Source organism: Salvelinus sp. IW2-2015, linkage group LG4q.2 (genome assembly GCF_002910315.2).
Source record: "Salvelinus sp. IW2-2015 linkage group LG4q.2, ASM291031v2, whole genome shotgun sequence".
Taxonomy (NCBI): domain Eukaryota; kingdom Metazoa; phylum Chordata; class Actinopteri; order Salmoniformes; family Salmonidae; genus Salvelinus; species Salvelinus sp. IW2-2015.
The window spans coordinates 521,800-546,524 of NC_036843.1; the positions used below are offsets into that span (position 1 = coordinate 521,800).

Genomic DNA, 24,725 nt, shown 5'->3' on the forward strand with positions numbered 1-24,725 from the left:
ACTGTTAGCATTTCATTTTCCCGCTGTACAGAAACCGAACCGTGATTCCAAAACCACTATACGTACCGAACCGTGTGTTTTGGTGAACCAATACACCCTTAATACAAGGCATGGCTCCTGGTCTGGAAGACATGAGACGAGTGTGAAATGCAAAGCTGGAGATGAAAAGAAGGGAGAGACCTGATGGAAAACACAGGAAGCATTTTTAAGAGACATGTTCAAAGCCTCCCCTACCTTCTTACACTCCAGTTAGGCCCAGTCCTAACTGCAGTGTAAATCACACAGTGATGTAGCTCTCTTTTTAAGGAGAATGCCATGAAAGTTCGAGTCACCTGGGAAACAGGCCTATGTCAAGTCAGTTGTTCTATGTAGCCTAGTGTCAGTCAAATGACGTGTCCCAATGCCTGCGGTCAGAGTTTTGGGTGTTTTTAATAAAGAGCTGAAAAGGTGCAGCGTAAGCATTTTCAATGGAAGAATGTTCATGGATTACGGGAAACGGGTGTCTTGTGTGTTTTCCTGCTGTTGTGTGTGTGTGTTTTTAGATTGTTGACAGACAATCGTTTGCTTTAATTATGTTTGTTTTTCCCTTTAGTGTGTGTGTGTGTGTGTTAGGTCTGGTACACTTACTGTATAACCGTGTAACTGACAGTTATGTATGAAGACTGTCATAACTATTAAAAAAAATACATATTTATTATTCTGACTTTTTTGGTGGAAAGAAAAGCTGACTGAAGACGGAACGGCCGGGCATTCGTGCGGGTGAGTCCGTTTCTGCTGTAACATGGACTCTGCAACGTGATGAATTTTAAAAATATATTTTTTTTATTTTTTTTTAACTTCTGGCTGAAACAAGTAATGTGTTGTAGCAAACGAGTTGGGTTGTCTAGGCAACGCCCCCCTCCCTGCAGCAGCAGCACATGCAGTCAGGAGCGGAGGAGAGGAAAATGTGTGTCTTTAAAAATTAAACAAACGGTTATTCAAACGGTTATTACTGTAACCACAGTCATTTGGCTGACCAATAACCGGCATTCAAAATTCCATGACTGTCAAAGCCCTAGGTGCGTGCGTGCGTGCGTCCAGCCTATGCCTTGTTTTTCCTGTAGTGCTCATCATATCTGGTTCCATCCGGCCTGGTCTGACAGGTGCCATGGAGGTATGGAGGGATGAGTGAAATAGAGGAGAAGAGATGGAGGTTGATGTTTTGAGCCTTCGGCGCTATGGAGGAGGAGAGAAGTGGCGGGATGAGGGGTAGATATGCAGGGGTCGCGTTAGAGTTGATTAATCAACATTTTCAAAACAGACCATCAAAAAGAATCTGCATTTTTAAACCATTTCACTCACGTTTTATATTGAAAGTCAAGTGTTTTCTTGCTTCAACAGAGTGATCAGGGACATGCAACTATAGTTATCCTTCACAGAAAATACATTGGTTCAACACATTCGGCAGAATATAGCTTCATTTTCATCAGATGACAACAGAAGTGCAACGCTATTTGGCGGGAAGCCACACAAGTAAATGAGCTTTTGCATGGCCATCATATTAATGTTTATCATAGAAATAATGTAGCCAGCTAGATTTTGGAACATTGCTGCGGGGACTTTCTTCCATTCAGCCGTTAGGTTAAGTGAAGTCGGGCAATAATGTTGGGCGATTTAGGCCTGGCTCGTAGTCAGCATTCCAATTCATCCCAAAGGTGTTCGATGGGGTTGAGGTCAGGGCTCTGTGCAGGCAAGTCAAGTTCTTCCACACTAATCTCGAGAGTATGTGGACACCCCTTAAAATTAGTGGATTCATCTATTTCAGCCACACCCGTTGCTGACCGGTGTATAAAATCGAGCACACAGCCATGCAATCTCCATAGACAAACATTGGCAGTAGAATGGCCTTACTGAAGAGCTCAGTGACTTTCAACGTGGCACTGTCATAGGATGCCACCTTTCCAACAAGTCAGTTTGTCAAATTTCTGCCCTGCTAGAGCTGCCCCGGTCAACTGTAAGTGCAGTTATTGTGAAGTGGAAAAATCGTCTGTCCTCGGTTGCAACACTCGCTACCGAGTTCCAAACTGCCTCTGAAATATTTTACCAAATAGGGTTATCTTCTGTATACCAACCCTACCTTGTCACAACACAACTGATTGGCTCAAATGCATTAAGGAAAGAAAATCCACAAATGAACTTTTAGTAAGGCACACCTGTTAATTGAAATGCATTCCAGGTGACTACCTCATGAAGCTGGTTGAGAGAATGCCAAGAGTGTGCAAAGCTGTCATCAAGGCAAAGGGAGGCTACTTTGAAGAATCTCAAATATAATATATATTTTGATTTATTTTTAACAATTTTTTGGTTACTAAATGATTCCATATGTGTTATGTCATAGTGTTGATGTCATTGCTATTATTCTACAATGTAGAAAATAGTAAAAATAAAGAAAATACGTAGCTGTGTCCAAACTTTTGACTGGTACTGTATATAGCTAGCTAGCTAGCTCTCTCCATCACTGTTGTTATTGACTGTGAAGCCAAAATGTTCCCAAACTGGAGATTTAAACAATGATTGAGTATCCTTCAATTCTGGTTTTATCGATCCCACCATTCGCCATCTACAGAGTTCCCGGCTGCACTTCACAAAAGGATCATTTAAAATCCGCCAGATAAGATGAGAATTTTTGACGGAATAGCCTACAATGTTTTTTCAGATCAGATTTACTCACGAGGCAATGGCATACAACGCAGTGTGGTGTAGCTTCCACTAGAACTATGCTAACCTGTTTGGCTTCAGTTGAGCAGAGCCTTTCAGATTTACTGTATTTAATCTCATAAACCTAATTAAGAAATGGCAACGCTGACTTTTTGACAGCCAGTAAAAAAAATGTTTTGTGGTGTATGGTGCAGCCTTTTAGATCGAATTGGGTAGTGAGAGATTCATGACACACTGTTGTGGTATGTTTTGTGGCTGTGGTGTGTGTGTAGCCTCTAGATTACTTTGGGGCTTTAGACGTGATATACAACTCTAGGCCCAAGGCCAGTCGTCCGAAGATTCTTCCGATAGTCCTATTACTACAGCTGTACAATCTAAACTATCACGTACTGGAATAAATCCTAGAGGATTACATTCAACTCCCATGTCTTCCACCCTGTGGCTGTCTCGTGGTATGTAGCCAGGCCTATATAAACCATGCTCTGTGTGTGTGTGCAATGTTGTGTGTTGGGGAATGCCAGCCCAGCAGCTGCTGTGAAAGCAAAGCCCCATCCCAAATTGAGGATAAAAAAAACACTGACAGTTTTACAGTGACACTGTGACAGGAGGAAATCTATTGGCCTGAATGACAGGAAACAAAGCACTGCACAGGAGAGTAAAGAGGATTCCCCCCTGCCTCCAGAAGTCGATGCCTGGCTTCATTTACACCAGTCCAGTGCTTGGGTTAATTGGGGCATGAATTGAACTTAACAGCCCGGCCAATAAACTCCCACACATTGATTTGAACTATAGCTCAAAACTGAGTTAACTTCTTACGGTTGAGATCCCGTTAACGGGATCGACTTGACAACAGCCAGTGAAAGTGCAGGACGCCAAATTCAAACAACAGAAATCTCAATTAAAATTCCTCAAACATACAACTATTTTACACAATTTTAAAGATAAACTTGTTAATTCCACCACAGTGTTCGATTTCAACGAAAGGACACTATCTGATTATGTTAGGTCAGTACCTAGTCACAGAAAAACACAGCCATTTTCCCAGCCATAGAGAGGAGTCACAAAATGCAGAAAGAGATAAAAATAATCACTAACCTTTGATCTTCATCAGATGACACTCATAGGACTTCATGTTACACACTATATGTATGTTTTGTTCGATAAAGTTCATATTTATATCCAAAAATATTAGTTTACATTGGCACGTTATGTTCAGTAATGTTTTGCCTCCAAAACATCCGGTGATTTTGCAGAGCCACATCAATTTACAGAAATACTCAGAATAAACATTGATAAAAGATACAAGTGTTTTACATGGAACTTTAGATTAACTTCTCCTTAATGCAACCGCTGTGTCAGATTTCAAAAAAACTTTACGGAAAAAGCACACCATGCAATAATCTGAGTACGGCGCTCAGACACAAAAACAAGCCATACAGGTACCCGCCATGTTGTGGAGTCAACAGATGTCAGAATAGCATTATAAATATTCACTTACCTTTGATGATCTTCATCAGAATGCACTCCCAGGAATCTCAGTTACACAAATGTTTGTTTTGTTCGATAACGTCCATAATTTATGTCCAAATACCTCCTTTTTGTTTGCGCGTTTAGTTCCAAAATCCAAATTCATGACGCGCAGGCCAGACAAAGTCAAAAAATTCCATTACAGTTCGTAGAAACATGTCAAACGATGTGTAGAATCAATCTTTAGGATGTTTTTAACATAAATCTTCAATAATGTTTCAACCGGAGAATTCCTAACTCTCACGGGGGCGCGCCTGAGTGAGCTCGTGGCACTTTGCCAGACCCCTGACTCAACCAGCTCTCATTGCCTCATCCTTCACAGTAGAAGCATCAAACAAGGTTCTAAAGACTGTTGACATCTAGTGGAAGCCTTAGGAAGTGCAATATGACCCCATAGACACTGTATATTGGATAGGCAAACCTACAAACCTTAGATCTCCCACTTCCTGGTTGGATTTATTCTCAGGTTTTTGCCTGCCATATGAGTTCTGTTATACTCAGACATCATTCAAACAGTTTTAGAAACTTCAGAGTGTTTTCTATCCAAATCTACTAATAATATGTATATCTTAGCTTCTGGGCCTGAGTAGCAGGCAGTTTACTCTGGGCACCTTATTCATCCAAGTTACTCAATACTCCCCCAGCCATAAGAAGTTAAATAAAAAAAAATACGTTGTAGTTTTTTCATTTTTTTCACATATCAAACAAACAAAAATTCCTAAACAAAACCTTCTGTCCATGCAAGTCATTTGTTTATTAGACAAAAATGCTGGTGTTAAATCCATCTATGATTATCACGAAGCATCACTTGTGTGTCCGAATTCTCATATTACTTTCTCTTTGGTCTTCCAACAACATGTGGGAATAGCCACTAACTGCTACGTGAATAGGCTTTATTCAGTAGCCTATATCCCCGATATAGCCCCATCTCCCCTAATCTGCATCAGATAGCCCCATCTCCCCTAATCTGCATCAGATGCGTTCATAAATGTGTTGCTACTCACTGAATGTTTCAGAGATATCAAGTTATGATGCTGTGTGCATTTCATAAAATGCTTGCAGTCAAACAACTAATAATACTGTGCGACTCCGTTTCTTTTTGTTTGGTCTGGACTGCGTTCTCACCTGTAGCGTACTGCACTACCGTACAAATTGACTCCACTCTTTTTGAGTGAACCACTGTATGTTGTTGTGTAGTGTGCTCCCAAGTGAGGAGTCCAAATGAACCGAATTAAGGGGTAAACACACCAGAGTTTAGAAAAAAAACGCTCCAAACCAATTCGGTGTGAAAGCCCACAAAGTGAGTGCATTGCCTTGATTCCTCGCTTCTCTCCTCGGCTCCCGTTGGAGGAGAAGGTCAGTGGAGAACGATCTCAATGGGTTTTGAGAAGGAGGCGAGGACGCAAGGAATCATGGAAATGCAATTGAGATTTTCCCTGTGAATGGTAGGTCTTTTGTGACACGACAATCCTCTGTTTTAGTCTCCCGAGTTTGATTGTAAGACATTTCTATTCTAAGAATTTTCTAGAACAGGATCAAGGAAGTTGGCTTGATCCATTTGCTTACAGTACCAGTCAAAAGTATGGACACATACACATTTTTTACTATTTTCTACATTGTAGAATAATAGTGAAGACATCAAAACTATTAAATAACACATATAGAATCATGTAGTAACCAAAAAAGTGTAAAACAAATCAAAATACATTTTAGATTCTTCAAAGTAGCCACCCTTTCTTTGCCTTGAGGACAGCTTTGCACACTCTTGGCATTCTCTCAACCAGCTTCATGAGGTAGTCACCTGGAATGCATTTCAATTAACAGGTGTGCCTTGTTAAAAGTTAATTTGGGGAATTTCTTTCTTTAAAGCGTTTGAGCCAGTCAGTTGCGTTGTGACGAGGTGGGGTTGGTATACAGAAGATGGCCCTATTTGGTAAAAGACCAAGTCCATATTATGGCAAGAACAGCTCAAGTAAGCAAAGAGTAACGACAGTCCATCATTACTTTAAGACATGAAGGTCAGTCAATATGGAACATTTCAAGCTCTATGATGAAGCTGGCCCTCATGAGGACGGCCACAGGAAAGGAAGGCCCAGAGTTAACTCTGCTGCAGAGGATAAGTTCATTAGAGTTACCAGCCACATAAATTGCAGCCCAAATAAATGCTTCACAGAGATCAAGTAACAGACACATCTCAACATCAACTGTTAAGAGGAGACTGTGTGAATCAGGCCTTCATGGTTGAATTGCTGCAAAGAATCCACTACAAAAGGACACCAATAAGAAGAACTTGCTTGGGACAAGAAACACGAGTAATGGACATTAGACCGGTGGAAATCAGTCCTTTGGTCTGATGAGTCCAAATTTATGATTTTTGGTTCCAACCTCCGTGTCTTTGAGACGCAGAGTAGATGAACGGATGATCTCCGCATGTGTGGGTTCCCACCGTGAAGAATGGAGGAGTGTGATGGTGTGGGGGTGCTTTGCTGGTGACACTGTCAGTGATTTATTTTTAATTCAAGGAACAATTAACCAGCATGGCTACCACAGCATTCTGCAGCGATAAGCCATCCCATCTGGTTTGCGATTAGTGGGACTATCATTTGTTTTTCAACAGGACAATGACCCAACACACCTCCAGGCTGTGTGATGGCTATTTGACCAAGAAGGAGAGTGATGGAGTGCTGCATCAGATGACCTGGCCTCCCCATCACCCGACCTCAACCCAATTGAGATGGTTTGGGATGAATTGGACCACAGAGTGAAGGAAAAGCAGCCAACAAGTGCTCAGCATATGTGGAAACTCCTTCAAGACTGTTGGAAAAGCATTCCAGGTGAAGCTGGTTGAGAGAATGCCAAGAGTGTCCTAAGCTGTCATCAAGGCAAAGGGTGGCTACTTTGAAGAATCAAAAATATATTTGAATTTCTTTAACACTTTTTTTGTTACTACATGATTCCATATGTGTTATTTCATAGTTTTGATGTCTTCACTATTATTCTACAATGTAGAAAATAGTAAAAATAAAGAAAAACCCTTGAATGAGTAGGTATGTCAAAACTTTTGACTGGTACTGTATGTCTAGCCTACCTGGTTGTCACAGCTCTGCCAATGGGAGTAAACAAACACACACAGCAACTTGGATGGAACCATTAACAATGATTTCCCAGCCCGTATCAGACAACCTTTTTTCCACCCCACATATCATCATCCATAAGGCCATAATGTTTTATGGGTGCAGGTGGTGTGTTTTGCTGGCATGCTGCTAAGCTGGCAGAGCAGATGTCCTCTACCCTCAGTACCCAGACTCGGGCAGGCTGAGACAACATGTCAGTCTGCTGCAACAGCTTGCTGGAGCCAGGCCTGGCTGGGAGGTGGGAATACCAGGGGATGAGATGAGCAAGCTAGTGGGGCGAGGGTAGATTGGTGGTGGAGTGGAGAGTGGTGGGGTGAGGGCTGGGAAGCAGCTGCCAAATACTTCCACTTTCCGACCATCCATCCATCGCCTACGCCTTCCTCCCTCCCTCCTTGGCTATCAGAGTTAAGCCCAGGGTTGGAGCAAAAACCTACTCAAACAGGGTTTGCGAGCCCTGATACGGTCTCTTTATAGAATTCACCTGAACCTAGTACTGTCTAGTGTTTCCCCTACCTAACCATCCATATAGGCGTGGTAGTCCACCTTACTGTATAATGTTTTTTGGCTCTGGTCATGTGTTGTGGGTTGGTCTGATAAGAAAAGATCAGGGCATTGGGCTAGAGGGAGCAGTCACTGTGCTGGGACGAGGTCAAAGTAACTCTAGCTAGGCTACATTGTTTAGGAAGGGAGTTGGCAGGGCCAACGGGTGATGTGTGTGTTGAAGAAGTAGGACCCTATCAAATCTGCTTTGTGGAAAACGTGGACTGAATCACGGAATCTAGACATAAAAACAGAATTCAACAATATTCAAAAATGTATTGAACTTAATTGGAAATCAACCAAATGTATTGAACTTATTAGAAAATGCATACCTTTGCCCAAGTTATTCATAAGACATTAACAAAATGCATCAGTGATTTGTATTTTCCTTCAACTTTCTGAAACGGTATAGGAATGCCCCTGTCTGTGATGGTCCGTGCCTATGTCTACACTTTGTGGAGCCGTTAGCGATAATGCTAATGATAACCGTCTGCTGGTAGATGGAAGGGCTTTCCCAAAAACCTTCTAAATTAAATGTTAACTACAAAGTAGAGGTCGACTGATTTAATCGGCATGGCCGATTTCAAGTTTTCATAACAATCGTTAATCTGCATTTTTGGATGGCGATTACATTGCACTCCACGAGGAGACTGCGTGCAGGCTGACCACCTGTTACGCGAGTGCAGCAAGGAGCCACGGTAAGTTGCTAGCTAGCATTAAACGTATCTTATAAAAAACATACAATCTTAATATAATCACTAGTTAACTACACATGGTTGACAATGTCAATGACTACACATGGTTGACAATCTTTTAACTAGGGAAATTGTGTCACTTCTCTTGCGTTCTGTGCAAGCAGAGTCAGGGTGTATGGAGCAGTTTGGGCCACCTGGCTCGTTGCGAACTGTGTGAAGACCATTTCTTCCTAATAAAGACCGTAATTAATTTGCCAGAATTTTACATAATTATGACATAACATTGAAGGTTGTGCAATGTAACAGCAATATTTAGACTTAAGGATGCCACCCGTTTAGATAAATACGGAACAGTTCCGTATTTCACTGAAAGAATAAATGTCTTGTTTTCGAAATTATAGTTTCTGGATTTGACCATATTAATGACCTAAGGCTCATATGTCTGTGTGTATATTATAATTAAGTCTATCATTTGATATTTGATAGAGCAGTCTGACTGAGCTGCGTTTGCCAGCAGCTCTTCGCTGTGCTTCAAACATTGCGCTATTTATGACTTCAAGCCTATCAACTCCCGAGGTTAGGCTGGCAATACTATAGTGCCTATTTCCATAGTGAAAGGTATATGAAATACAAATGGTATAGAGAGAAATAGTCCTATGATTCCTATAATAACTACAACCTAAAACTTCTTAACTGGGAATATTGAAGACTCAAGTTAAAAGGAACCACCAGCTTTCATATGTTTTCATGTTCTGAGCAAGGAACTTAAACGTTAGCTTTTTTACATGGCACATATTGCACTTTTACTTTCTTCTCCAACAATGTTTTTGCATCATTTAAACCAAATTGAACATGTTTCATTATTTATTTGAGACTAAATTGATTTTATTGATGTATTATTATTAAGTTAAAATAAAAGTGTTCATTCAGTATTGTTGTAATTGTCATTATTACAAATATATATATAAAAATCGTCCAATTAATCAGTATCGGCTTTTTTTGGTCCTCCAATAATCGGTATCAGTATCGGCGTTGAAAAATCATAATCGGTTGACCTCTACTACAAAGTAGCCTATGCCTACCTGGCAGAATATTAGGATTATTTGCATCAATCCAGTGTCAATGTTTTTTAGCTAAGTGCAATCACATGTGCACTACAGAAATCAAATCAAATGTATTTATATAGCCCTTCTTGCTGATATCTCAAAGTGCTGTACAGAAACCCAGCCTAAAACCTCAAACGGCAAGCAATGCAGGTGTAGAAGCATGGTGGCTAGGAAAAACTCCCTAGAAAGGCCAAAACCTAGGAGGAAACCTAGAGAGGAAACCAGGCTATGAGGGGTGGCCAGTCCTCTTCTGGCTGTGCCGGGTGGAGATTATAACAGAACATTGCCAAGATGTTCAAATGTTCATAAATGACCAGCATGGTCAAAATAATAATCATCACAGTAGTTGTCGAGGGTGCAACAGGTCAGCACCTCAGGAGAAATGTCAGTTGGTTTTCATAGCCGATCATTTGAGAGTATCTCTACGCTCCTGCTGTCTCTAGAGAGTTGAAAACAGCAGGTCTGGGACAGGTAGCACGTCCGTGTGAACAGGTCAGGGTTCCATAGCCGCAGGCAGAACAGTTGAAACTGGAGCAGCAGACACGGCCAGGTGGACTGGGGACAGCAAGGAGTCATCATGCCAGGTAGTCCTGGCATGGTCCTAGGTTTCAATCCTCCGAGAGAGAGAAAGAAAGAATTAGAGAGAGCATACTTAAAATTCACACAGGACAACGGATAAGACAGGAGAATACTCCAAGATATACAGACTGATCCTAGCCCCCGACACAAACTACTGCAGGAAAATACTGTGAGGCTGAGACAGGAGGGGTCAGGAGACACTTTGGCCCCATCTGATGATACCCCCAGACAGGGCCAAACAGAGCAGGATATAACCCCACCCACTTTGCGCAAAGCACAGCCCCCACACCACTAGAGGGATATTTCAACACCAATCCTGAGACAAGGCCGAGTATAGCCCACAAAGATCTCCACCACGGCACAACCAAGGGGGGCGGCCAACCCAGACAGGAAGACCACGTCAGTGACTCAACCCACTCAAGTGACACACCCCTCCTAGGGCAGGCATGGAAGAGCACCAGTAAGCCAGTGACTCAGCCCTGTAATAGGGTTAGAGGCAAAGAATCCCAGTGGAGAGAGGGGAAACCGGCAGGCAGAGACAGCAAGGGCGGGTTTGTTTGCTCCAGTGCCTTTCCGTTCACCTTCACACTCCTGGGCCAGACTACACTCAATCATAGGACCTACTGAAGAGATAAGACAAAGGTTGAGATCGAGTCTTCATCTCTACAATGGGTAGGCAGACCATTCCATACAAATTGGTCTCTATAGGAGAAAGCCCTGCCTCCAGCTGTTTCTTAATTCTAGGGACAATTAGGAGGCCTGCGTATTTGGACCTGAGTATACGTTGGTATGCGGCAGGAAACAAATCGGCAAGATAGGTAGGAGCAGCCCAGTGTCAATGCTTTGTAGGTTAGCAGTAAAACCTTGAAATCAGCCCTTGCCTTAACAGGAAGCCAGTGTAGGGAGGCTAGCACTGGAGTAATATTAAATTTTTTGGGTTCTAGTCAGGATTCTAGCAGCCGTATTTAACTGAAGTTTATTTAGTGCTTTATCCGGGTATCCGGAAAGTAGAGCATTGCAGTAGTCTAACCTAGAAGTAACAAAAGCATGGCAACATTTTTCTGCATCATTTTTGGACAGAAAATGTCTGATTTTTGCAATGTTACATAGATGGAAAAAAGCTGTCCTTGAAACAGTCTTGATATGTTCGTCAAAAGAGAGATCAGGGTCCAGAGTAACGCCGAGGTCCTTCACAGTTTTATTTGAGACGACTGTACAACCATCAAGATTAATTGTCAGATTCAACAGAAGATCTTTGTTTTTTGGGACCTAGAACAACAAGCATTTCTGGTTTGTCCGAGTTTAAAAGTAGAACGTTTGTAGCCATCCTTATGTCTGAAACACAGGCTTCCAGCGAGGGCAATTTTGGGGCTTCACCATGTTTCATTGAAATGTACAGCTGTGTGTCATCCGCATAGCAGTGAAAGTTAACATTATGTTTTCGAATGACATCCCCAAGAGGTAAAATATATAGTGAAAACAAGTGGTCCTAAAACGGAACCTTGAGGAATACCGAAATATACAGTTGATTTGTCAGAGGACAAACCATCCACAGAGAGAAACGGATATCTTTCCGACAGATAAGATCTAAACCAGGCCAGAACTTGTCCGTGTAGACCAATTTGGGTTTCCAATGTCTCCAAAAGAATGTGGTGATCGACGGTATCAAAAGCAGCACTAAGGTCTAGGAGCACGAGGACAGATACAGAGCCTCGGTCTGACGCCATTAAAAGGTCATTTACCACCTTCACAAGTGCAGTCTCAGTGCTATGATGGGGTCTAAAACCAGACTGAAGCATTTCGTATACATTGTTTGTCTTCAGGAAGGCAGTGAGTTGCTGCGCAACAGCTTGTTCTAAAATTTGAGACGAATGGGAGATCCGATATAGGCCGATTAGTTTTTTTAGATTTTCTGGGTCAAGGTTTGACTTTTTCAAGAGAGGCTTTATTACTGCCACTTTTAGTGAGTTTGGTACACATCCGGTGGATAGAGAGCCGTTTATTATGTTCAACATAGGAGGGCCAAGCACAGGAAGCAGCTCTTTCAGTAGTTTAGTTGGAATAGGGTCCAGTATGCAGCTTGAAGGTTTAGAGGCCATGATTATTTTCATCATTGAGTCAAGAGATATAGTACTAAAACACTTGAGTGTCTCCCTTGATCGTAGGTCCTGGCAGAGTTGTGCAGACTCAGGACAACTGAGCTTTGGAGGAATACGCAGATTTAAAGAGGAGTCCGTAATTTGCTTTCTAATGATCATGATCTTTTCCTCAAAGATGTTCATGAATTTATTACTGCTGAATTGAAAGCCATCCTCTCTTGGGGAATGCTGCTTTTTAGTTAGCTTTGTGACAGTACCAAAAATAAATTTTGGATTGTTCTTATTTTCCTCAATTAAGTTGGAAAAGTAGGATCATCGAGCAGCAGTGAGGGCTCTTTGATACTGCACGGTACTGTCTTTCCAAGCTAGTCGGAAGACTTCCAGTTTGGTGTGGCGCCATTTCCGTTCCAATTTTCTGGAAGCTTGCTTCAGAGCTGGGGTATTTTCTGTATACCAGGGAGCTAGTTTCTTATGACAGATGTTTTTTGTTTTTAGGGGTGTGACTGTATCTAAGGTATTACGCAAGGTTAAATTGAGTTCCTCGGTTAGGTGGTTAACTGATTTTTGTCCTCTGATGCCTTGGGTAGGCAGAGGGAGTCTGGAAGGGCATCAAGGAATCTTCGGGTTGTCTGAGAATTTATAGCACGACTTTTGATGATCCTTGGTTGGGGTCTGAGCAGATTATTTGTTGCGATTGCAAACATAATAAAAAGGTGGTCCGATTATGAGTGAGTCCAGAATTATGAGGAAATACATTAAGATCCACAACATTTATTCCATGGGACAAAACTAGGTCCAGAGTATGACTGTGACAGTGAGTAGGTCCGGAGACATGTTGGACAAAACCCACTGAGTCGATGATGGCTCCGAAAGCCTTTTGGAGTGGGTATGTGGACTTTTCCATGTGAATATTAAAGTCACCAAAAATTAGAATATTATCTGCTATGACTACAAGGTCCGATAGGAATTCAGGGAACTCAGTGAGGAACGCTGTATATGACCCAGGAGGCCTGTAAACAGTATCTATAAAAAGTGATTGAGTAGGCTGCATAGATTTCATGACTAGAAGCTCAAAAGACGACAACGTCGGGTTTTTTTGTAAATTGAAATTTGCTTTTGTAAATGTTAGCAACACCTCCACCTTTGCGGGATGCGCGGGGGATATGGTCACTAGTGTAACCAGGAGGTGAGGCCTCATTTAACACAGTAAATTCATCAAGCTTAAGCCATGTTTCAGTCAGGCCAATCACATCAAGATTATGATCAGTGATTAGTTCATTGACTATAACTGCCTTGGAAGTGAGGGATCTAACATTAAGTAGCCCTATTTTGAGATGTGAGATCACAATCTCTTTCAATAATGGCAGGAATGGAGGGGGTCTTTATTCTAGTGAGAGTGCTAAGGCGAACACCGCCATGTTTAGTTTTGCCCAACCTAGGTCGAGGCACAGATCCGTACGGTCTCAATGGGGATAGCTGAGCTGACTACACTGACTGTGCTAGTGGCAGACTCCACTAAGCTGGCAGGCTGGCTAACAGCCTGCTGCCTGGCCTGCACCCTGTTTCGTTGTGGAGCTAGGGGAGTTAGAGCCCTGTCTATGTTCGTAGATAAGATGAGAGCACCCCTCCAGCTAGGATGGGGTCCGTCACTCCTCAACAGGCCAAGCTTGGTCCTGTTTGTGGGTGAGTCCCAGAAAGAGGACCAATTATCTACAAATTCTATCTTTTGGGAGGGGCAGAAAACAGTTTTCAACCAGCGAATGAGTTGTGAGAATCAGCTATAGAGCTCATAACTGGGAGGGGGCCAGAGACCATTACTCGATGCCGACACATCTTTCTAGCTGATTTACACGCTGAAGCTATGTTGCGCTTGGTGACCTCTGACTGTTTCATCCTAACATCGTTGGTGCCGATGTGGATAACAATATCCCTATACTCTCTACACTCGCCAGTTTTAGCTTTAGCCCACCATCTTCAGACTTAGCCTTAACGTCGGTAGCCCTAGCCCCCTGGTAACAGTGTATGATCTGCTTGATTGGTTCGTTTTAAGTCTTAATACAGCGTGGTAATGGAGTCGCAAGAGCTAGGGTTTTTATATTTGTTCATGAGCTATATGGGACTGGGCTTCGGGGCGTCTCCCCCGTAACGTGGTAGGAAAGTATCGGACAGAGAAGCTCGGCGCTCGTGACTCCGACTCCCTGCTTTAATGGGGAGAGGAACCGCGTTTGGAAAGTTTCTGTCGGCTTGAAGGAGCGATCACCGGTGAGCATTCCTACACATTTCCCTCCAGAGCTAGAGAAGGTTGTCCGGCTGCGGGGACCGTGCGAGGGGATTATACTACACTGCTCAAAAAAATAAAGGAACACTTTAAACAACACAATGTACTCCAAGTCAATCACACTTCTGTGAAATCAAACTGTCCACTTAGGAAGCAACACTGATTGACAATAAATTTCACATGCTGTGTGCAAATGGAATAGACAAAAGGTGGAATTATAGGCAATTAGCAAGACACCCCCAATAAAGGAGTGATTCTGCAGGTGGTGACCACAGACCACTTCTCAGTTCCTATGCTTCCTGGCTGATGTTTTGGTCACTTTTGAATGCTGGCGGTGCTTTCACTCTAGTGGTAGCATGAGAAGAGTAACACCCACACAAGTGGCTCAGGTAGTGCAGCTCATCCAGGGATGGCACATCAATGCGAGCTGTGGCAAAAAGGTTTGCTGTTGTCTGTCAGCGTAGTGGTCCAGAGCATGGAGGCGCTACCAGGAGACAGGCCAGTACATCAGGAAGACGTGGAGGAGGCCGTAGCAGGGCAACAACCAGCAGCAGGACCGCTACCTCCACCTTTGTGCAAGGAGGAGCACGTGCCAGAGCCCTGCAAATGACCTCCAGTCAGCAAATTATGGTGGAAAATAAGTATTTGTATATATTTTTTCAATTCTTCAATTTTCCCCAGACCTCAAAAGTGGTCCCTGATGTCGTTTAGGTTGTTGTGGACTTAGAACTACGGCTGGGCGTATCCAGATTGTTATCCCTTCATACCGACCTTGTGCTCACCAGGTTATTCTGTAAACCCCACTAACCTGAAGGTTAGCAATGCTAACAATTGCATATGTAAAATTTCAATAGAGAATCCTAACAAAATTCGTATATTTTAATTTATTTCACCTTTATTTAACCAGGTAGGCTAGTTGAGAACAAGTTCTCATTTACAACTGCGACCTGGCCAAGATAAAGCAAAAGCAGTTCGATACATACAACAACAGAGTTACAGATGGAATAAACAAACATACAGTCAATAATTACAGTAGAAAAAAGTCTATATACAGTGGTGTGCAAAGGAGGCAATAAATAGGCCATGTGGCGAAGTAATTACAACATAGCAATTAACACAGGGAATGGTAGATGTGGCAGAAGATGAATGTGCAAGTAGAATATGGGGTGCAAAGGAGCAAGAATAAATATAAATACAGTATGGGATGAGGTATAGATGGGCTGTTTACAGATGGGCGAGTGATCTGTGGAGCTGCTTGGCAGCTGGTGTTTAAAGCTAGTGAGGGAGATATGAGTATCCAGCTTCAGTGATTTTTGCAGTTCGTTCCAGTAATTGGCAGCAGAGAACTGGAAGAAAGGCGGCCAAAGGAAGAATTGGCTTTGGGGGTGACCAGTGAGATATACCTGCTGGAGCGCGTGCTACGGGTGGGTGCGTATGGTGACCAGTGAGCTAAGATAAGGCGGGGCTTTACCTAGCAGAGACTTGTAGATGACCTGGAGCCAGTGGGTTTGGCGACGAGTATGAGCGAGGGCCAGTGGTTGTCGCAGTGGTGGGTAGTATATGGGGCTTTGGTGACAAAACGGATGGCACTGTGATAGACTGCATCCAATTTGTTGAGTAGAGTGTTGGAGGCTATTTTGTAAATGAACATCGCCGAAGTCGAGGATCGGTAGGATGGTCAGTTTTACGAGGGTATGTTTGGCAGCATGAGTGAAGGATGCTTTGTTGCGAAATAGGGAGCCGATTCTAGATTTCATTTTGGATTGGAGATGCTTAATGTGAGTTTGGAAGGGAAGTTTACAGTCTAACCAGACACCTAGGTATTTGTAGTTGTCCACATATTCTAAGTCAGAACCGTCCAGGTAGTGATGCTGGAAGGCGGGCAGGTGCGGGCAGCGATCGGTTGAAGAGCATGCATTTAAATTGTATGAATTTTTCTTATAGTTTGAATGGAAAATTCAACATTAACATATGTGTCTATTTGTCACATCCTAGTCAGCATAGCTTCTGATAGATGCACTGGTCTTGATCCTGAACTCTGATTGGCTATGCTGGCCCAGTCACTAAAGCATGATTGGCTATCCTGGTCCCATCCTGGAGGTCCATGTCCACCACCCCAGCACTGTCTACTCCTGTGCCTGTGAGATGGAGGCCCACCCCCCTGACATGTTAACTACTACCCCAGGGGCTCTCTAATCCTCCTGCAGTTTCTGGAGATGTGACGCTCACAACACACCCTACAACACATGCACTCTGCCTGTGGCGCTGTTGTTATACAGTTGAGCTGATCCCTCACGACAAGCCCAGCCCCAGGTCACTGTGCTTATTCTATCTCTCGCTCTGTCTTTGTGCTAGCCAGCCCTCTGTTGTCACTAACATTGCCACATACAGTGGGGAAAACAAGTATTTGATACACGCAATTTTGCAGGTTTTCCTACTTACAAAGCATGTAGAGGTCTGTCTTTTTATCTTAGGTACACTTCAACTGTGAGAGAGGAATCTAAAACAAAAATCCAGAAATCACATTGTATGATTTTTAAGTATTAATTTGCATTTTATTGCATGACATAAGTATTTGATCACCTACCAACCAGTAAGAATTCCGGCTCTACAGACCTGTTAGTTTTCTTTGAGAAGCCTCCTGTTCTCACTCATTACCTGTATTAACTCCACCTGTTTGAACTCGTTACCTGTATAAAGACACCTGTCCACACACTCAATCAAACAGACTCCAACCTTCCAATGGCCAAGACCAGAGAGCTGTGTAAGGACATCAGGGATAAAATTGTAGACCTGCACAAGGCTGGGATGGGCTACAGGACAATAGAAAAAACAGCTTGTGAGAAGGCAACAACTGTTGGCGCAATTATTAGAAAATGGAAGACGTTCAAGATGACGGTCAATCACCCTCGGTCTGGGGCTCCATGCAAGATCTCACCTCGTGGGCATCAATGATCATGAAGAAGGTGAGGGATCAGCCCAGAACTAACGGCAGGACCTGGTCAATGACCTGAAGAGAGCTGGGACACAATCTCAAAGAAAACCATAGTAACACACCACGCCGTCATGGATTAAAATCCTGCAGTGCACGCAGGTCCCTGCTCAAGCAGTGCATGTCCAGGCCCGTCTGAAGTTTGCCAATGACCATCTGGATGATCCAGAGGAGGAATGGGAGAAGGTCATGTGGTCTGATGAGACAAAATAGAGCTTTTTGGTCTAAACTCCACTCGCCGTGTTTGGAGGAAGAAGAAGGATGAGTACAACCCAAAGACACACCAACCGTGAAGCATGAGAGGTAGAGACATCATTCTTTGGGGATGCTTTTCTGCAAAGGGACAGGACGACTGCACTGTATTGAGGGAAGGATGGATTTGGCATGTATCGCGAGTCTTGGCCAACAACCTCCTTCCCTCAGTAAGAGCATTGAAGATGGGTCGTGGCTGGTCTTCCAGCATGACAACGACCCGAAACACACAGCAGGGCAACTAAGGAGTGGCTCCGTAAGAAGCATTTCAAGGTCCTGGAGTGGCCTAGACAGTCCTCAGACCTGAACCCAATAGAAAATCTTTGGAGGGAGCTGAAAGTCCGTATTGCCCAGCGACAGCCCCGAAACCTGAAGGATCTGGAGAAGGTCTGTATGGAGGAGTGGGCCAAATCCCTGCTGCAGTGTGTGCAAACCTGGTCAAGAACTACAGGAAACGTATGAATTCTGTAATGGCAACAAAGGTTTCTGTACCAAATATTAAGTTCTGCTTTTCTGATGTATCAAATACTTATGTCATGCAATAAAATGCAAATTAAATACTTAAAAATTATACAATGTGATTTTCTGGATTTTTGTTTTAGATTCTGTCTCTCACAGTTGAAGTGTACCTATGATAAAAATGACAGACCTCTACATGCTTTGTAAGTAGGAAAACCTGCAAAATCGGCGGTGTATCAAATACTTGTTCTCCCCACTGTATGCTCCAGTGTGTGTGTGTGTGTGTGTGTGTGTGACTCCCATGTCATGATGTGTGCTCTCGCACATGGTGATTTTTCAGATATGAACTGTGTGTGTACAGTTGCTGTGTAATCTATTATTAAACTGATTTACTAATGGACAACCAGTGTGTGGGACCTTCAAAGGACACACAAAATGTCTGAAAGAGTGTGTGTGCAAATACGTGTGTCATGCATGCTCTCTGATGGGAGCGGAGCCAGTGTGTTTGTGTAAGAGAGTAACATCCCCAGCATTTTGTGAATGCAGTGTAGAAACTGAGTGTCTCCTTGTCTTTCTCCCACGGCCTGTGTGTTGGAGTGTAATGTTTATATAGGTCATTGTGTTCATGCAGTGCTGTGTAAAGCTTCTGCTCAGCCACAGGGTAGATAAGGGAGTCCTTAAATGCATATTTACCCTGCTGCTCGGCTCGACTCTCCCTCTCTTGTCATTATGTGAATCTCCCCTTCTCTCTCTCCCCCCCTTTCCTCTCCTCTGCCATTGAGTGATGCTCTCTCTGTTTGTGTTCAGGTCCACTGAACAAAGTCCAACTGATGACATGGACCAAGAGAGGGGCTTTGTGTCCTATAGACCCTCCCTCTCTCACTCTCTCTGTTTTGCTCGCATAGGGAGCCGGGAGCCAGGACCCCACCCCCTCCCCCATGATATAGCCTAGGGGGTTGGAAACAGTAATGAAACATTGTCATAAACAAGGGTTTATCAACTCCAGGCCTCGGCAGCCACAGGATTGAACATTTTAGAGGGAGAGCGAGAGTGTGAAAGACTGAGAGAAGGGGAGAGGGAGCAGGAAGAGTGGAAGCTAGCGTGCATTCCTGTGAATAGGTTCATGTTAGCTTTATTACCCATGCATCCTGTCTCAGACAAACAGCAAAACAACGCTAATATGAATACTAACCACTGTATCCTCCATTATCTGTAGCTCATCATTGAGATAGACCAGCAGTCTTTCTTTTCTTGACTTATCTAGTGATGATCACATCACTGATAGTAGGATGTATTCTGAATACACATCATTATACTCAAACTATGCTTCTTAAGATCACAAAGTGGGCCTCTTAAAATGAGCAGGGTTATTGACGGAGAATAATCTCAAAGCCCTCACCAAACTGTGTGTACCCTTAACGCAGTGCCAGAAGAATTTGTTTTTGGACCCGTCTCAGAAAATCCTGTTACAGTGTGTGATTGTCCGTCTCGGTGTACACTACAGTACATCAGGGCCAGTGTCCACAAAGTACCTCAGAGTAGGAGTGCTGATATAGGATCAGGTTTTCTGTTTGGATCATAATTAATAATAATATATGGACATGGAGGACCTGATCCTAGATCAGCACTCCTACTCATACTCTTTGTGAATACGGGTCCAGTATGTCCTGGTGTTTGTTTACATGGTGTCTGAGACATGATGCTTTAGTCTAAATGTCCCCCTTTTCTTTCTTTCTTTCTCTCCCTCTACCCATGTGGCCATCCTGTGACCTCGTGTGAACTTCATCAGGAATCAGACCAAGGTAAGTCCAGTACTGTGACTGGCTGCTATTACTATTGATTGTGTTAATGTTTGGTTGGCAATGCTGTTAATGTCTCTGTGTTTACATTCTAGCAACTCTGTATTCATGTGTTTTATAAAGCAATCATTGTACTTTTATGTTGACATGTACACACACTGTTCATTTGTATGGCATGTTTATCATTGCCAGTGCTCAACAAGAAACACCCAACGGGCAAAACTGGTTGAAATGACACCGTAACAATGCCATTTCAACTGATCATCCCCATATGTTTTGCCCGCTAAATAACAGCTGTTTTAAATCCGTTCTAAACTGTTTTGTTTCATTCTATGTCTCGTCCCTCAGACCTTTGCCTACGACTACTGTTTCTGGTCCATGGACGAGTCGGAAAAGGACAAGTTTGCGGGTCAGTTTTCATTTCCCTCACGTTAACCTCTCCTCACTTCCCTTCCTTCCCTCTTCTTCCTCCACCTCGTGTATCTACAGGTGTCCCTGTGAGCACAAGATGTTTAATAAAGGACGTCGAAACAGTGTATTTTTGGTAGAAAAAAACATTGAAACTGTCTTTTCAACGTCTTTTGCTTAAATGGGATAGGTCTGTTCGGGTGTTTTTTTTTGGTGTTTTTTCAAACATTTGTCTCTACAGTAGTGACTAAGGAATTAGGATCCCACCTGAATTCTCTGTTGTTTACTCGCTTGGATGAATCTGTAGGTGATTGTTTCTCGCACTGTTCATGGCTACGGTCTGAAGGTCCTATTTTAAATTAACCTGCAAAGCTTGTAGCTTATTTTGTAATCGTCTGTGTGCTCCAGATAATTTTCTAAATCACCCCTAAAGGGATCAATGAAGTCCTTTTGTACTGTTTTATATTGTATAATAATGTGTGGTGTTGTAACATTGCCTGGTGGTTGTCTCCAGGTCAGGACGTGGTGTTCCAGTGCCTTGGGGAGAGTCTTTTGCACAACGCCTTCCAAGGCTACAATGCCTGCATCTTCGCCTATGGACAGACGGGTATGTTATTACATTATGGGAGAATCTGAATTGCATTTCTTTTATTCCTCTCCTCCTTCTCCAAACTCATTGGATGAGGTCAGAAGGTCACCATCTCATCCAATGGGTGAGGAGAATTACACGAGGAATCAAGCAAATGCAATTGAATTTTTCCCTATGACATATGCTATGATACTACTGGCTGTTCTGATTAGCATGTAACAGATCCTTAGGGGTTAATCTGTCACCTCACTGCTATGCTCTCCCATTGGCTGTCTCCTCACATCCGTGCTCACCCATTGGCTGTATGTGTGTGTCCCTCCAGGTTCGGGGAAGTCGTACACAATGATGGGTTCGGTGGACTCTCCAGGTCTGATCCCGCGGCTGTGCAGCTCTCTGTTTGACCGGACCCTGCTGGAGCAGAGGGAGGGGGAAGGCTTCACCATAGAGGTCTCCTACATGGAGATATACAACGAGAAGGTCCGCGACCTCCTTGACCCCAAAGGGTACGACCTTTAACCTCCACATGACCTCTTGTTTTAGTTAATTGTTTGAATATACTACAGTTTGTCTGTGGCCCCATTTTCAAATAATACAAACACGCTTCCTCCCTTGATGTAGTCACTGATAACTCAATTGTTCCATGACATACTGGTGGTAGCTTTCGCCTATCCAGTACGTTTCCAAACATGCTTCGGAGCAGGGCCCCAATGGTTTTGCACACATTTGCACCTGTTTGTCTGCTCACAGTTTCTATGGCTCCCCGCTTGACCCCAAAGGTTATGACCCCGTCACCTCTGACCCCGGCTAAAACAATCAATAGAATAGCAGAGCTGCGTGCCACAGGAGTGGGAGGTCCGACATCTGACGGCCATATGGAGTCAGTCTGCCACATTATACAGATGCTGGAACTTGGCCTAATGATATACCACTTGTATTGATCTGGCTATTGCTGATTCTATTTGGAGAACTGTTGCTTCTACACAGAACGTAGGAGAGTGTATAGGGATACTTATTTTATTTACAAATAAATGAATACTTTTTCAAATTAATTTACAAATGAAAAATGATAGAAATGTATAAATGCATTCATTTATTTATATTATTTTTTAGATAGAGCATGGAAGCATGATGACTGTGGATTTCTTCCATAGTAAACCACATTCATATCTGTCATCCCCCCTCCCCTCCAGGAGCAGACAGGCTCTGAGAGTGAGGGAACACAAGGTGTTGGGGCCGTATGTGGACGGCCTGTCTCGTCTGGCTGTGGCCAGCTACAAGGTACACCACAATATCACTGCTGTACCACTACCACCACTAGTAACAATATATAAGTATTTATTTGTTTACTAATGAATTATTTATAGCATCTCCTTTCCTCTCTCTGTTCTCCATTCTTCCTTTCTCTCCTGCCTTCTTCCGTCCCCCGTTTGCTCTCTCTCTCTCTCTCTCTCTCTCTCTCTCTCTCTCTCTCTCTCTCTCTCTCTCTCTCTCGCTCTCTCTCGCTCTCTCTCGCTCTCTCGCTCTCTCTCTCTCTCTTCCCCCCTATAGGACATCGAGTCTCTGATGTCAGAGGGGAATAAGTCTCGTACGGTGGCCGCAACCAACATGAATGAGGAGAGCAGCAGATCTCACGCAGTCTTCAACATCATCCTCACACACACACTCAAAGACCTGCAGTCTGGGGTAAGACATGCTGACACACACGGAAAGACACACACACTGACATACACAAACATGGACACAGAGACACAAACCCTCCATCTGAGGGTTATGGGGGGATCCCTCCCCCCTTTGTTTTGGAGGTTAACCACCTCCCAGATAATTTTTATGTAGAAAGACTGGGAAGTCAAGTTCTTGTGACTTTTTAAAAGGACATTCTACTCCAAAATTAATTAAAATCAAATTACGCTGACACCATCTAAAATATAATTTTCACCTCCAGAAATTATTTTAACATACAGTGCATTCGGAAAGTATTCAGACTCCTTGACTTTTTCCACATTTTGTTACGTTACAGCCTTACTCTAATGTTGATTAAATTAAACATTTCTCAATCTACACACAACCCCATAATGACAAATATACATTTTTGCACATTTATATATAAAAAAAACTGATACCTTATTTACATAAGTATTCAGACCCTTTGCTATGAGACTCGAAATTGAGCTCAGGTGCGTCCTGTTTCCATTGACAATCCTTGATGTTTCTACAACTTGATTGGAGTCCACCTGTGCTAAATTCAATTGATTGGACATGATTTGGAAAGGCACACAGCTGTCTATATAAGGTCCCACAGTTGACAGTGCATGTCAGAGCAAAAACCAAGCTATGAGGTCGAAGGAATTGTCCGTAGAGTTCAGAGACAGGATTGTGTCAAGGCACAGATCTGGGGAAGGGTACCAGAAAATGTCTGCAGCATTGAAGGTCCCCATGAACACTGTGGCCTCCATCATTCTTAAATGGAAGACGTTTGGAACCACCAAGACTCTTCCTAGCGCTGGCCGCCCGGCCAAACTGAGCAATCAGGGGAGAAGGGCCTTGGTCAGGGAGGTGACCAAGAACTCGYGGGTCACTCTGACAGAGCTCCAGAGTTCATCTGTGGAGATGGTTGTCCTTCTGGAAGGTTCTCCCATCTTTGCAYCACTCCACCAATCAGGCCTTTTATTGTAGAGTGGCCAGACGGAAGCCACTCCTCAGTAAAAGGCACATTAAAGCCCGCTTGGAGTTTGCCAAAAGGCACCTAAAGGACTGACCATGAGACAAGATTCTCTGATCTGATGAAACCAAGATTGAACTCTTTGACCTGAATGCCAAGCATCACGTCTGGAGGAAACCAGGCACTGCTCATCACCTGGCCAATACCATTCCTACTGTGAAGCATGGTGGTGGCAGCATTATGCTGTGGAGATGTTTTTCAGTGGCAGGAACTGGAAGACTAGTCAGGATCGAGGGAAAGATGAACAGAGCAAAGTACAGAGAGATCCTTGATGAAAACCTGCTCCAGAGAACTCAGGACCTCAGACTGGGGGTGAAGGTTCACCTTCTAACAAGACAACGACCCTAAGTACACAGCCAAGACAACGCAGGTGTAGCTTTGGGACAAGTCTGAATGTCCTTAAGTGGCCCAGCTAGAGCCCGGACTTGACCCCAATCAAACATCTCTGGAGAGACCTGAAAATAGCTGTGCAACGACGCTCCCCATCCAACCTGACAGAGTTTGAGAGGATCTAGAGAGACGAATGGGAGAAACTCCCTAAATGCAGGTGTGCAAGCTTGTAGCATCACACCAAAGAAGACTCGAGGCTGTAATCGCTGCCAAAGGTGCTTCAACAATGTACTGAGTAAAGGGTCTGAATACTTATGTAAATGTGATATTTCAGTTTTGTATTTTTTATATTTGCAAATATTTCTAAAAAACAGATTTTTGCTTCATCATTATGGGGTATTGTGTTTAGATTGAGGAATACTTTTTTTTTTCATCCATTTTAGAATAATGCTCCACCAATCAGTAACGTAACAAAATGTAGAAAAAGTGAAGGTGTCTGAACATTTTCCGAATGCACTGTAG

At 43.3% G+C, this 24,725-nt stretch overlaps 1 protein-coding gene across 1 annotated transcript in view; it reads left to right on the top strand.

Annotated features, from left to right (window-relative positions):
- kif13ba (kinesin family member 13Ba) overlaps nucleotides 1-24,725 on the top strand; it is a 94,639-nt gene that overhangs the window by 20,601 nt on the left and 49,313 nt on the right. Inside the window, exons 4-9 of the mRNA XM_023986335.2 lie at nucleotides 20,148-20,160; nucleotides 20,506-20,566; nucleotides 21,080-21,172; nucleotides 21,477-21,657; nucleotides 22,345-22,432; nucleotides 22,703-22,837. Coding sequence (XP_023842103.1) covers nucleotides 20,148-20,160; nucleotides 20,506-20,566; nucleotides 21,080-21,172; nucleotides 21,477-21,657; nucleotides 22,345-22,432; nucleotides 22,703-22,837 — 571 coding nt within the window. The remainder of the gene's footprint in view (nucleotides 1-20,147; nucleotides 20,161-20,505; nucleotides 20,567-21,079; nucleotides 21,173-21,476; nucleotides 21,658-22,344; nucleotides 22,433-22,702; nucleotides 22,838-24,725) is intronic.